The sequence below is a fragment of the Trachemys scripta genome, chromosome 8, assembly GCF_013100865.1.
Source record: "Trachemys scripta elegans isolate TJP31775 chromosome 8, CAS_Tse_1.0, whole genome shotgun sequence".
Lineage (NCBI taxonomy): Eukaryota > Metazoa > Chordata > Testudines > Emydidae > Trachemys > Trachemys scripta.
In genome coordinates, this window is record NC_048305.1 from 88,356,870 (window position 1) to 88,370,731 (window position 13,862).

Sequence of the window (13,862 nt, forward strand, 5' to 3'; positions counted from 1 at the left end):
CTAGCTGCATGCATTAAACATGCCTTCACTGAACACCTTTGGGAGTCAAGATACTGTAGTACCTTTCTTTTCTTTACCCAGAAGAACAAGTTTGGGTTGGTACAAGGGAGCCTCAGCCATTGAAGGGCGAAGTTCTCCTATCCTCATGTCATTAGCAGGGTGTCCAAAGGAATCCTAAGAGAGAGAGAATAATACCAAAGTATAAAATAAAATTATAGTAAGGTGGACTTGCAAAAGGCAATGAAGAAACAGCCACATTTGTCATAAACATGGAACTATATAAACCCAGGCACAGACAATATCATTATAATCATGCTGAATTTGTCACTCTACAATTCTACTTATTCATAAAATATTATAACAAAGCAGTAATATTATGATGATAATGTGTTTATTCTGAACATGCAGATGAACTAGATAGAACTTATGAGATGTGTCAAGACCACACACACATTCTTGATGGAGTAAAGTTTACAAAAATGTAAAATTTAAGTAGAAATTAATGAAAATTTAGAAAAAACTATTCACTTATTGAAGAATTAAGTATTACTCATTCATTTGTTCCGATTACAATGGCACAGATCTTTACAAATTCAACTGTCCCTACATCTGCACTGAACCAAGAAGCTATCTTGGCTCCAAAAGAATTTTCTATGAACTTAGGCTAATAATAATGTCAACCCTGTGTTTTGAGAGCAAATGCTAATCTGGCTGAACTTCAAAAGATTTACTACATAATGCAAGAGCAAACAAGATGTGTGCTGCTAAGATCCCTGCTGCAAAGAATTAGACCAGTAAGTCATTTGTTTCTGTTTTTAAACAAAACATGTGCTTTTATTGGTTGAAATATGTATTCTGACACTTTTGGTTAATTATGACTTGAAAGATTATTTTAGAAATCATAGTTTACAGCTCTCTTTAATAGAATAATTCATATTAGGATTAAACTGAAAAACATTTTGAAAATCAAAATTCACTAGGTTCACAGAATTTAAACAAAGAAAATTGTAAATGTAAAGAAAATTTAGGGTTGGAAATGCAGGGAGAACTTTGAATGGTCTGATAGAACTCCAAAGATTCTGACTCATCTCTGATTTACTTATAAAACCCTTGTTTTATAATACCTAGCATTTACATATTTATTTTTCATCCATAATCTCAAAGAATTTTACCAAGATAGATAAGCGCTATTATCCCAACACACAGATAAGGAAACTGAGGCACAGAGAGATCAAGTGACTTGCTCCAGGTCACACAGTGAAACAATGGCAGAGCCAGGAATAGAACCCAGGTCCCCTAGTCCACCAATCTAGTCATCCATGGTGCCCCCTTAAGTGTTGTTTCTGATATTGTATGAGTTGGATGAAACCTTGTTATGGGATTGTGGTTCATAGGTGTGAATTCACCCTTCAGTTAACATAACTGTAAGCATAAGACAAAAGGAGTGCATGTACGCACCCAGGAGCTTTTGCTGAGTATTGTTTTGGACAGGTGTGTGTATGGGAAGACAGGACACAAAGAAACTGAGAAGGAATGAGAGAGAGAGCGGACCCACACGCCCGCACACACAGAAGGGAGCTATTGAAAGTATGATAGCTGTCCCTGGAAGAAGCCTGGGGAGAGGTTTTTGGGTCAGGAGTGCAGGCTGGAAAGAATGCTCCTGGTGCTATAATCAAAAGAAGCTGTTTCGTGCTATCTCATTCCTTCTGTGAGTGAATATCTCATTCCTTCTGAGAGACAGACCACTTCGTACATTCTTTGTAAATAAACAAAACAGCATAAAGAAATATCTGACTACCACCAATTTCTACTCCCAACTGGTACACCAACGAGACCCCAAACTTTGACTTGCTGCTCGGGTCAAAAGGGGCAACAATATTTTGATTTTAGGGACTGATAAGGAAGAGTAGGGGAATTAACTCAATGGATTTCCTAGACTCTGCCCTTTTGCCTTCCTAGTAGTGAAATAAATTCAAATTGAGTCCTTAGATTGTGTAAGATTGAACCCATTTAATTTAAAAAGTAAAATAATATATGGTTGGGGGGCCTTCTCAGTTGTTCCCAACTGGGCGTGGCTCCTCTTTTACAGCTGTCAGTTCCAGCATCAGATTCTTTGTCCACAGCTCAACCATAAAACTGTCTTGTTAGGTCAACAACCCAACCTCCAGTCAGAAATGCTCTAGACTCATCCATTTGTTCATTATCACTCAGCCAGCAGCTGCTACTGCTTGATGATCTCTCACTTGACTCAGAACTGTTTTAGCCCAATTTATCCCTTTGTTTTTCATTTCCAACCAGACAGTTGCTGCTTCCCTCCTTGAGAAGCTTTATGATTCCATACATGTAACTGAGCCCAAATGCTGCCACTGTCTGACAGCTCCAATCTGACTGATTTTCTGTACTAACCAGCTATCCGATATGCTCTGAAAACACCAAAAACCAAGAAAGAGGAAGAAGGGAAGTGAGATAGTGACTTGATCCATGGAGCGGTAATTAAAATTAGAGAATCACAGAACAGGGCAGCTAAGTGAAAGGAATGGAGATATGAAGAGGGATCGTTCTCTGTATTTCTCCTTCTCTTCCCTTCCCATCATGACATGGACATGGTTCAGGTATGAGGAGGAGACTGCCCATGGAGACCTTGTGAAGGACACAAGGTGGAAAGGGAGACAGTGGAAAACACACTATCAAGAGGAGTTACGTGGGTATCCAAGCTCAGGGGAGACCCCGGGAAAGGCAGTTGATGGAACACAGCCATAAGGGGCACTCTGATGGAACACAGGCTCTGGGGGATTGTCTTGGGAGGGGGGTACCTTGCCTCAAGGAGCAGGAAGGCTGGTGTGGGACACAGCCTTGGTGAGAGACGTGGACAGTAGATGAGTTAGGGGGACGATAGATTCAGAAAAGACTTTCTGGGAAGGGTGGACACAGGTTTGGGGAAGAGGGGATGATGGTATCTGTTGTGGGGAGAAGAATGGACATTTGGTGGAGAAGAGTTGGTAGTAGAGAGAGAGGGAGCGAATGAGTGGTGTTAGAATGGAGAGGGAGGAAAAATTGGCATTTATAAGTAGGAGTGATGGAGGGAATGTTGGGGGAAGAGAGGTGGTTTGAGCCTTGCTGGAGGTATACTTGTAGCTGAGCACTTCTGCTACAGAAGGTGGAGGGGGGTTGAGGCACTATGAGACCCTGTGTCTCCAGCACTTTGTTGGCAAAGTTATTCCATCAATAGTGAGTTAAATGACTTTGTGGAAAAGATGAAAGAAAGGAAAGAGATGCCATATTCGAAAACACAATTTCATTAATTAAAAATGAAACCATGTTACTATTGCTCTTATTGTTATAGTTTTATATGATTTATACTTTATTAATTGCTTTTAGTAACATGAGTGAAGCAAAAATAAGTGAGAGGATTGCCACATATACAGTCCCTTGAGAGTACTATTATACTTCTGTAGTGATATTTTAATATTTTTGCTTCACATATAGTTATGCCTTCCCAAAATTCCTTAGATTCCTTATCAGCCAGTTTAGTCAGTCCCTCAATGTTGGCAAAACAAATATATATATTTGTTTTTTACACATACTCCATGTTTATTGTAATATATTCAAGACCTTAAATTATTTTGATATACCAGTTACAGTTCCTTTATACTATTTTGTATTTCCTATACAACATAATAAATACACACACAACTTAAAGCTGGTCATTATTTAATAACATTTTGCCAATGCATCAGTCAGTTTCCACCCCAATATACAAACTTATCATCCAATGTCCTTTTTGAAAAAGTACATGTGTAGCATTCTCAAGCTGTGATATACTGTAATTTTTGTATCGGGGGGTAGCCGTGTTAGTCTGTATCTACAAAAACAACAAGGAGTCTGGTGGCACCTTAAAGACTAACAGATTTATTTGGGCATAAGCTTTCGTGGGTAAAAACCTCACTGCTTCAGATGTAATTTTTGAAGCACAGTGCATGTTAAGTTTCTTATTGTACCTCTGAACTTTCTGTATGTTCTTCTTTCTTCTTCCTGTTTGGGATTTCCAAAATCAAGTTATGAATGTTGTCTGAATCAGACAGGTGGCTCTTTTGGAATGCTTGATTTTCTATTGCTTGGTCTACACTACAGAGTTAGGTCAACATAAGCTGCCTTACATTGACCTAATTGTGTCAGTGTCTACACTACAGCCTTGTTCCCACCAATGTAAATGCTCTACTACATTGACATAATAACTCCAATTTCACAAGAGGCATAGGGATTAGCTCGGTGTAGTTAGGGCAATGCAGTGTCCATGTAGACACTGTTCCTTACTTTGGCTGTTGGCTGTCATGCTTGTCAATTTCACAGCTCCCAGCTGGAACAGTGAAATTGAAAAGAAAGACCGTTAGGCTCCCTCCTATGAACCCCGCACCTGGCTCAGAGCTCGGGCTGTCACCCTGGGGCGAGGGGGAGCTCCAGCTAGAGCCCGGCTGTCCCCCCGGCTCCTGGTTCCCCACTGGGCTGCCACCCAGGATGCCCACTTCAGGCTGGGCTGCCACCCAGGCTCCCGGCTCCCCGCTGAGAGCTCTGCTGCCCCCCCACTCCCAGCCAGGCTGCCACCCAGCTCCCCAGTTCCCACCGGGCTACCGCCCAGGCTCCCCGGTCCTTGCCCCTCACCAGGCTGCCACCTGGGCTCTCTGCTTCCCACTGGGAGCACAGCAGCTACCTGGGCTCCCGGCTTCTGGACCAGGTGCCACCTGGGCTCCAGGCTCCTTGCTGTTCAAAGCTAGATGATACAATACAAATGTATCTAGTTGATGAGAACAAAATGGCACAAATACCCTGACTGAAGGAACAGGATTGTAACAACATTTGGTGAAAGTTAAATGATTAGAATGTCTTTCAGAGAGTTAAAAGAAATAACATTTGGATTCAAGGACTTTAAAGAAAACAGCAAATTATTTGATTTTGAATACTCTGATCAAAGTACCCAACTGAAGCAGTACCTAGATTTTGTGAACATTTGTGGAAGCAGTCCCAAGGGAAAATAATTGTGCTAAAGTGTGCCTTAATACGAACAAGCCCAAAAGAAATGGAAATATTCTCACTGTAAATGAAACACAAATAGCAGTGCAATGAGTGGAGCAATGATTACTTGGACTATTGGATATGTGAAAACAACCCAATCTGCAGTGGTACATGCACAATGGGTGAAGACAAATTAACGTAATTACACAGCAACAGCTGTCCACAGGGTGGTACCTTTCAAGGATAATGCATCAATTGTAACAGTTAAATTACAAAGAGGCGAAAAGAAAATTTGATAAAGATTGAGTGACTTTGTTTTCGAAAAAAGAACAGGAGTACTTGTGGCACCTTAGAGACTAACACATTTATTAGAGCATAAGCTTTCGTGGACTAACACGGCTGCTACTCTGAAACCTTTGTTTTCAAATTTATTTTCTTTTTAAAATTTGGGTTTTATAGGGGCTTCCAAAAGTGTCAGGTGCATTCCATGGATCTCTCCAGGTATGTTATAAAATGATCAGTAAGTACTGCAAGCATCATCATAGCTGTAAGTTGTGTTTTTAAATTGTAATTAATTGGTTAAAAAAATTCAGACTTTGTATAAGTGAGTAAATGTCCACTGAGATCAAAGGAACTGATCCTACTTACACCAGCTCTGAATTTGGCTCCATATAGCTAGTACTAAATTTTGGAAATAACTTTCAACAATGTTCACGCTGGAATTGCAGCCTTTTACCATATAAGGACAATATAAGGACTTACCTTTTCTTGGTAAGTATCTATTTTTTAAGGAGCAGGTTCTGCAACTTACACTCACAATGAATAGTACCTTACTTCATAAGTAGTCCAATTGACATCTATGAGACTTCTTCAGTAAATACTATTCAATGGGCCTGATGTAAAGTTCACTGAAGTCAATGGAAAGACTTTTGTTGACTTCAGTAACCTTAGGATCAGACTCAATGTGAGTAAAAGACAGAATCTTGCCCTAAATCATTAGATTTGTCATTACATATCTGAATCAAGAACACATTTATGAGTATATGACTGAGATGTAAATTATTATATGGTCTATTCTGCTACTTCTATGTATATTTCACTGCCATTAACATTTAGGAGAGTTACAGACACACATGAACAGCAGAATAGATCCTTATCAACTCAGATTGAAAACTGAGAAAATGAGTCTCAATTAATTTTAGAGAAAAACTAGGAAAAATTAATCTGATTCTAATAAAAAAAGTTAAAACCAGAAACAATTGCCTATGATTTTAAGATCAGATATAAAACAATGTCACGTAATGGAGCCAGGTTAAAACCCTTGTTGAGCTCTTGAAAGTAACAATAATCTTGTAATATTACCTCCACTGAAATCTCCTTTGTTGCCATAGGCCACTTGTGCTCATACTTTTCTTTCATAGTTTGCTCATTGTTGGCAGCTGGGGTTGAGTTCTCAGGCCTCACTCCATGGCTTGTTTTGCCCACCAGATTTTGAACAGATTTTACCATGTTCTTTAAATCTTCTGGGTATGGAGTTGGATAACGCTTTAGATTTATTTCAACCTAAACAATTATAAGAAGAATTAAAGCACAAATATGAAATAAAAATAACATGCAAGTTAAATCTATGGTTACAGTACTATGGATAAGTGTATAATGTACAAGCAGTGAATTAAAATATTTGAGAAATGTGCTACATACATTTGTCATTATGAGTAGAACTGTGTGAATAACTGATTTTTCAGTTCAGTGGCTGAACGTTTTGTTTCATTTGACATCATTATTTTTACCTTTTAAAAATATTAAACTGAAGCAAAATTCAAACAGCAGTTTCAATCAAAAAATCAAAATGATTCATTTTAAAAATGTCAAAATTAAACTCATTTATTTTTTGCTGAAACAATTTAGCAAATTCAACATTAATTCACAAAGCTTTGTTTAAAAAAGTTCACCCAGATCTAATCATGAGTCATTTTCAAAGTCCGTGGGCTGGAATCTATTTCAGTTATACTAATGTCAATCTAAGGTATAACTCCTCTGATGTCAATCACAGATCAGAATCTTTCCCTTTATGTTCAGTTTTTTACCACGTAAGAATACTGAGGTTCAGATTCTACTCTCAGATCAAGACCACTTTCAGATCAGATCACATCCTGTTCTTAATGACATCTGTGAAAATCCAGAATAATTTTCCTATATTCAGTGGAGTTATTTTAGATTTACATCAGAATAACTGAGAGCAGAATATAACCCATTGTGGAACTATTTGTCCCTTGATATGTACATGTAGCTTGCACTGAGGTCAATGAGATCTATTCTTATGCATAAACAAAACAGGAGACTAAATCCTTATTGACTTAGCAGTGAGTCACACTGAATAGTACCTTACTCCTGATAGTCCTGTATAGCCCTGTTGATTTCCTGTACTACTTGTGTGACTCAGGGTGGCATAACTAAGTCCTTAAAGATATACATAATAGAATCTTAATTTCGATCAGTAGAAAATTTTCTACTCTGAGCCGGACACCCCCCTGACCCTATCTCCCCCACAGCCCTGACCCCTAGTCCGAGCCCAGCCCCTCTGAGCCGGACACCCCCCTGACCCTATCTCCCCCACAGCCCTGACCCCTAGTCTGAGCCCAGCCCCTCTGAGCCGGACACCCTCCGACCCCATCCCCCCACCGCCCTGACCCCTAGCTACGAGCCCAGCCCCTCTGAGCTGGACACCCCCATGACCCCATCTCCCTACAGCCCTGACCCCTAGCTCCGAGCTTAGCCCCTTTGAGCCGGACACCCCCGACCCCATCCCCCCCGCAGCCCTGACCTACAGCTCCAAGCCCAGCCCCTCTGAGCCAGGCACCTCCCGACCCAGAGCCCAGCTCCCCACCCAGCCCCAGGCAACATTAGCGCCACCCCCAGGCAGCGACAGCCCATTGGCACCAACCATCACCATCACCCAGCGACAGACCATTATGTAATTGCAAATGTATACATACCATTAAAGCATTTAATGTTTTAAATAATGTATTTCGTGTATTTTCAAATTATTACAAATTAATATTTGAATGTATTTCACTGGTTATTTTTTACATTTCCAAATACATATTACTAGAGTATTGCAACTTTTTTTTATGGAAGGGGCCCCCGAAATTGCTTTGCCCCAGGCCCCCTGAATCTTCTGGGCGGCCCTGTGTACTGGTACCACAATCCTCTGATTATGAGTGCAGGGGCGCACGAATACTTAATGTGGAGCACCCACAGGGACAACACTCGAAGAAGAACATTGAGTGCAAATTCTACTCCACACACCATGAATTCTAGTTTGGCATCTTCGAATGGAAAATGCATGGATTGGGGAAAAAAGCACATAATGCAGAGATCTACTCCCTTGTTCCAACTATCTCCACTCTAATATGACCTTTCTCACATCTGGAAAGCCACAAGCAAATGTTGTTCACATACAGAAGTTTGCCCAGGAAGGAGAAGCAGATCATGTCACCCTGGTGTTGATCCCCATTTCCATGCATTTTGAACACGTGGCCAGTTTTGTTTAAACTTGCTCCTTCTGCACTGCACAGTAAAGAGCATCATTTAAACCAGCGTATAGAATACTTGTCCTGCACAGTATGTCTTATTTTAAAAAGTGCATTTTATTCAAGTGAAACATCACTATTGAAACACATTCATATTGCACTGAAATAGATATTCAAGCTGTGCTTGTAATGTATATAAATATCAATATGATATGATGAAATATGTTTAAATACACTGGAAACAGTTTTTTATTTCAAAAGACGGAGAAAGCACTAGAGGAGAGGTTGTTCTTGATTTGATTTGACAAATAGGGAGGAACTGGTTGAAAATTTGAAACTGGAAGGCAGCATGGATGAAAGTAATCATGAAATGATGGAGTTCATGATTCTAATGAATAGTAGGAGAGAAAATGAAGCAGAATAAAGAATGGATTTCAAGAAGGCAGACTTTAGCATAATCAGGGAGTTGGTAGGTAAGATCCCATGGGAAGCAAGTCTAAGGGAAAAAAGAGTTTGAGGGAGTTGGCAGTTTTTCAAAGAGACATTATTATGGGCACAGAAGCAAACTATCCCACTGCATAGGGAAGATAGGAAGTATGGCAAGAGACCACCCTGGGTTAATCAGGATATCTTTGATGATCTAAAACTCAAAAAAGAATCCTACAAAAAGTGGAAACTAGGTCAAATTATGAAGGATGAATATAAAATAAAAGCCAATACAAGCATGTAGGGACAAAATTAGAAAGGCCAAGGCATAAAATGAGATTAAATGAGCTAGAGACATAAAAAAATAACAAGATGACATTCTATAAATACATCAGAAGCAAGAGGAAGATCAAGGCCCATTTCTCAATGAGGGGGGAAAGACAATAACAGAACATGTGGAAATGATAGTACTAAATGATTTTTTTGTTTCAGTCTTCACCAAAAAGGTTAGTAGCGATCAGACATCTAACATAGTGAATGCCAGTGAAAATGAGGCAGGATCTCAGGTTAAAATAGGGAAAGACCAGGTTAAAAATTACTTAGATAAATTGGATGTCTTCAAGTCAAGGAGCTGGCTGAGGTGATATCTGACCCATTAGCAATTATTTTCAAAAATTCATGGAAGACAGGAGACATTCCAGAGGACTGAAATAGGGCAAATATAGTGCCAATCTATAAAAAGGGGAATAAGAATAACCCAGGGAATTACAGACCAATTAGCTGAACTTCAGTACCCAGAAAGATAATGGAGCAAATAATAGAGCAATCAATTTTCAGACCTAGAAGATAATAAGTAACAGTCAACATGGATTTGTGGCTGTGTCCTCACTGATTTATTTCCTGCCACTGCCTCGCCAAGAGTAAAGTTACCAAGAACTTTGGATTCGGAAAACCCCGGGAAACAGGAGAGCAATGAAAATAATCGAATGTCTAGAAAACCTGACCTAGGGGGGAAGATTGAAAAAAATGGGTTTGTTTAGTCTGGAGAAGAGAAGATTGAGGGGGAACATGATAATAGTTTTCAAGTACATAAAAGGTTGTTACAAGGAGGAAGGTGAAAAATTGTTCTCGTTAACCTCTGAGGATAGGACAAGAAGCAATGGGCTCAAATTGCAGCAAGGGAAATTTAGGTTGGAGATTTGGAAAACTTCTTAACTGTCAGGGTACCTAAGCACTGTAACAAATTGCCTAGGGAGGTTGTGGAATCTCCATCATTGGAGGTTTTTAAGAACACGTTAGACAAACACCTATCAGGAATAGTCTAGTCATTACTTATTCCTGCCTCAAGTGCAGGGGACTGGACTGACCTAGTGAGGTCCCGTCCAGTCTTACACTTCTCTAAGTCTATGAATGCTATAACCTGAAAATGACAATGCTTTCCATAACTGAATACTGGCAAATAGCATATGATGCAATTTAGATTTCCCCACCTCTTAGAGCTGGAAGTCAAGATTTCGATTGCTATCATCTCTATTATTAACATTTGAAAATTCCTAGTACCGTAAGATTAACATCGTAGTTTTTGTATATATAAAAGTATGTAACTATTTCCAAATGCTTTGTTCTAATTTAAATAAGTGCATAAGAAACATGAACACCATCCAAGTAACAGTAGTAATAATGCTGTGAACATTTTCTGTATAATCATGTTATCATAGTTATTTGCATCATACATAATGTTAAAATATAGCTCTGAAAATTCTTTAGGAAACATTACAAACATAAATAAAGACAAAGAAGGTCCTTTGTATTGTAATGGCAACTCTTATTTTATTGGCAATTTTCTATACTATTGTATTTCTTTTAACAATTGTAACAAAATTATATTTATGTCACACTGTATTTTTAGAATTAGAAGTAATATTTTACTATACAAAGCTAATAGGACTACAAATTCTTCACATTATGAAGCAGTCATACTATGTTAATACAAGAATAGTATTCTGTTCCAGTTCATTTCTAAGTTATTAGTATAGGTCAATAGTGTAGTTTTTGGTTTTTTGAACTGATAATATACTAATGGATAAAACTGGCATTTTAATCCACTATTCACTGGGTTTTGTATTTATGTACTGAACCAGAAAACTGATCAATCTACTGTAAGATTTCAGTGTAACTTATTAATTATGAGCGCATGATTTTTTAAGTCAATTTATTTTCTATTTAACACCAAATAAATAGTGGACTAGAGTGTATTTAATCTGGTCACAATCAAGTGGAAGAGAACTCATAATAAAATAAAAGAAAAAAAAGTCAAAAGAAAATTGAAGCACCAAACGTAAAATACAAATAGTAGCTATAATTTTATTAAGTTTTTGAGTTTTATTTTTTAGAATTTAAAAAGCTGTGATTTTATTGTTACTCATAAGACTATCTCAGATGTCATTTTCCAATTTGGGTCTCTTACAGTAGTGGTCAAAGACTTACAACGGTGAAGTATTTAGTCTAATAATTCACTAACACTATGTTGGAAGTAGAAATTTTTGTCCCCACCTGAAAACAGATGGAACTGATGATGCTCTCACACCCATGAAAATAAAACACGAGTCCTATGACAATGCTGGAGTTACACTCATTTAAAACTCATACTCAGGCCCCTGCTCTCTATATAGAGTGCACAAACTGGGAGGATGCTCTTTGCACTCTCCATTCCTTGAACACTTATGGCTAGGGCCAGGGACGACATGGCTATTTGTATTTTGAGATATCATTTGATAAAGGAAATTAGGGATCACATAAAATGTAAGTATTAATTAAAGGCTATAAGGTAGCGAAGGGGGAACTGTGTAGCGGGAGTGGGAGAGTGGGGGAAGATTCTGCCTCATGAGTCACCTACTAAGGGCTATGGCTAAGTGCTCCAAAACAGCATCTAATCCTGTGTGCTAAATGCTCAGAAACATTTTCACTGGGCAAAGTAGGTAGCCCTGGTGGAAGCTTTCTATTGCTTAGCAAGACCTGTCAAACCTGATCCGAGCAGGCCAGTTCCTTGGAGTTCAGCCATGCAGCATCCATTCCATCAGGAACAGGGAAGTGAGGTTTGGGTGAAGCAACCTGCCGTGGTCTTCTGAAGTCAAGTCTGGATGGAGTGGGAGTGCGAGTGGGGCTGCCACTGAGAGGTCCAGAAGTATGCTGAATCAATGGTGGTGTGGCCACATCAGTGCTATCAGGATAACCCTCACCGTGCCCAATTTGATTTTTAGGAGAACCTTGTGAACCAAGGCGATTGGAGGAAAGGTGTACAGCAGATGATCTGCTCACTAGGGCAGGAAGGTGTCGGAGAGGGAGCCTGAGCTGTGCCCGTGAAGCAAACAGAACGAATGGCATTTCCTGTTCTTCTTGGTGATGAAGAGGTCAACCTGGGAAGGCCCTCGCCTCTGGAAGATGACACTGACGACCTCCGGGTGAAGAGACCACTTGTGGTGAGAGGAAAAGAGTCTGCTGAGGTGATCTGCCAGTACGTTTCGGGCTCCTGGAAAATGCATCGCCTCAAGGTGAATGGCATGTTTCACGCAGAAGTCCCACATCCAGAAGACAGCACAAAGCTGAAGATCAAGCTGCTCTCTGCTTGTTGGTGTAAAACATGGATGCGGTGTTGTCTGTCAAGACCTGTACCATTTGGTCTGAAATGTGGGGAAGTAACACTTGGCAAGCTAAGCGTACCACCCTGAGTTCCTTGACATTTTTAGGTAGGGAGAGTTCTTCTTGGGACTAGAGGCCTGGGTCCTGAGGTTGCAGAGGTGGGCTCCCCACCCTATGTCTGACGTGTCCGAGACTAAAGTGACCGAGAGTTGAGGGGCAGTAAAGGGTACTCTTTTCATTACCGATCCTTGGTCTTTCCACAAGGTCATGGAAGTTAGGACTGGAAACGGGACTTTGAACACTGAATCTAAGTGCTGCCTGTTTAGGGAGTAGACTGATACCAGCCACATCTAGAGGGGGCTGAAGTGCATACTGTATCAGCAGGAAGGCTCTGACTTGGAATGAATCAAGCACCCCGATGAACTCTATCCTCTGAACCAGGACCAGAGTTGACTTTTGCTTGTTTATCAGCAGGCCCAGCACCTGGAATGTGGCCCAGACTCTACTGATATGCTTCTTCCTCAGCACCGGAGATGGAGAACAGCGCCAGGAAGAGCACAGTGCCGGTGGAGCACTCTGTACGGATGTCGAAGTGCTTGGTGCCAATTCGAAATGGCTTGGTTCCGAGACTTGTCTGAGGGCCACCTCCAGGAGAATGGCCTTCAGTTGAATGTCCCTGTCTTTTCTAGTGCGAGGTCTGAAGGCCCTGCAGATCAGGCACTTATCTTTATTGTAAGATTCCCCCAGACACTTTAGACACTTATAGTGTGGGTCACTCACTGGCATTGGCTTGTCAAAAGGGGCACATGTCTTGAAGCCTGGGGCATGCCCAGCACCTGGGGTGAAAAGTCCCTCGATGACAGGGAGAACTATTTACACAACTATATCTACTAACTCTAAGAACTATATACACTAAGTACAGTAACTTAAGAATAAACTGAGAAAGTCCAAACAACTGGAAGGAGACCTTGCCACAGCAAGAAGGATCATTCCAGTAACTGTCATGAGTGGGAAGAAGGAACTGGGGTGTGCGGCTGGCGGAACCCCTTATATTGTCACATGACTCCAGAGGGCACTAGAGATGGCCCTATGGATACCACTAAGGGAAAAGTCTCCAGCAACAGTGCACATGGCATGCACACAACTAGCATGGAATGGACATGAGCAAACACTCAAAGAAGAAACTCAAAATTTGATAGTCAGGTAACAAGGGCATGAATGGAAACTATTAGTGCATACTTCAGGGAAAACAAA

The 13,862-nt window shown here is 40.3% G+C and overlaps 1 protein-coding gene across 6 annotated transcripts in view; it reads right to left on the reverse strand.

Moving 5' to 3' along the window:
- The window catches only part of LRRC7 (leucine rich repeat containing 7), a 335,582-nt gene that overhangs the window by 57,906 nt on the left and 263,814 nt on the right, over positions 1-13,862 (reverse strand). For all 6 annotated transcript variants that reach the window (XM_034779104.1, XM_034779107.1, XM_034779103.1 and 3 more), the window contains 2 exons: positions 6,373-6,573; positions 63-174 (listed from right to left, as the gene is read on the reverse strand). In XM_034779104.1, coding sequence (XP_034634995.1) covers positions 63-174; positions 6,373-6,573 — 313 coding nt within the window. The remainder of the gene's footprint in view (positions 1-62; positions 175-6,372; positions 6,574-13,862) is intronic.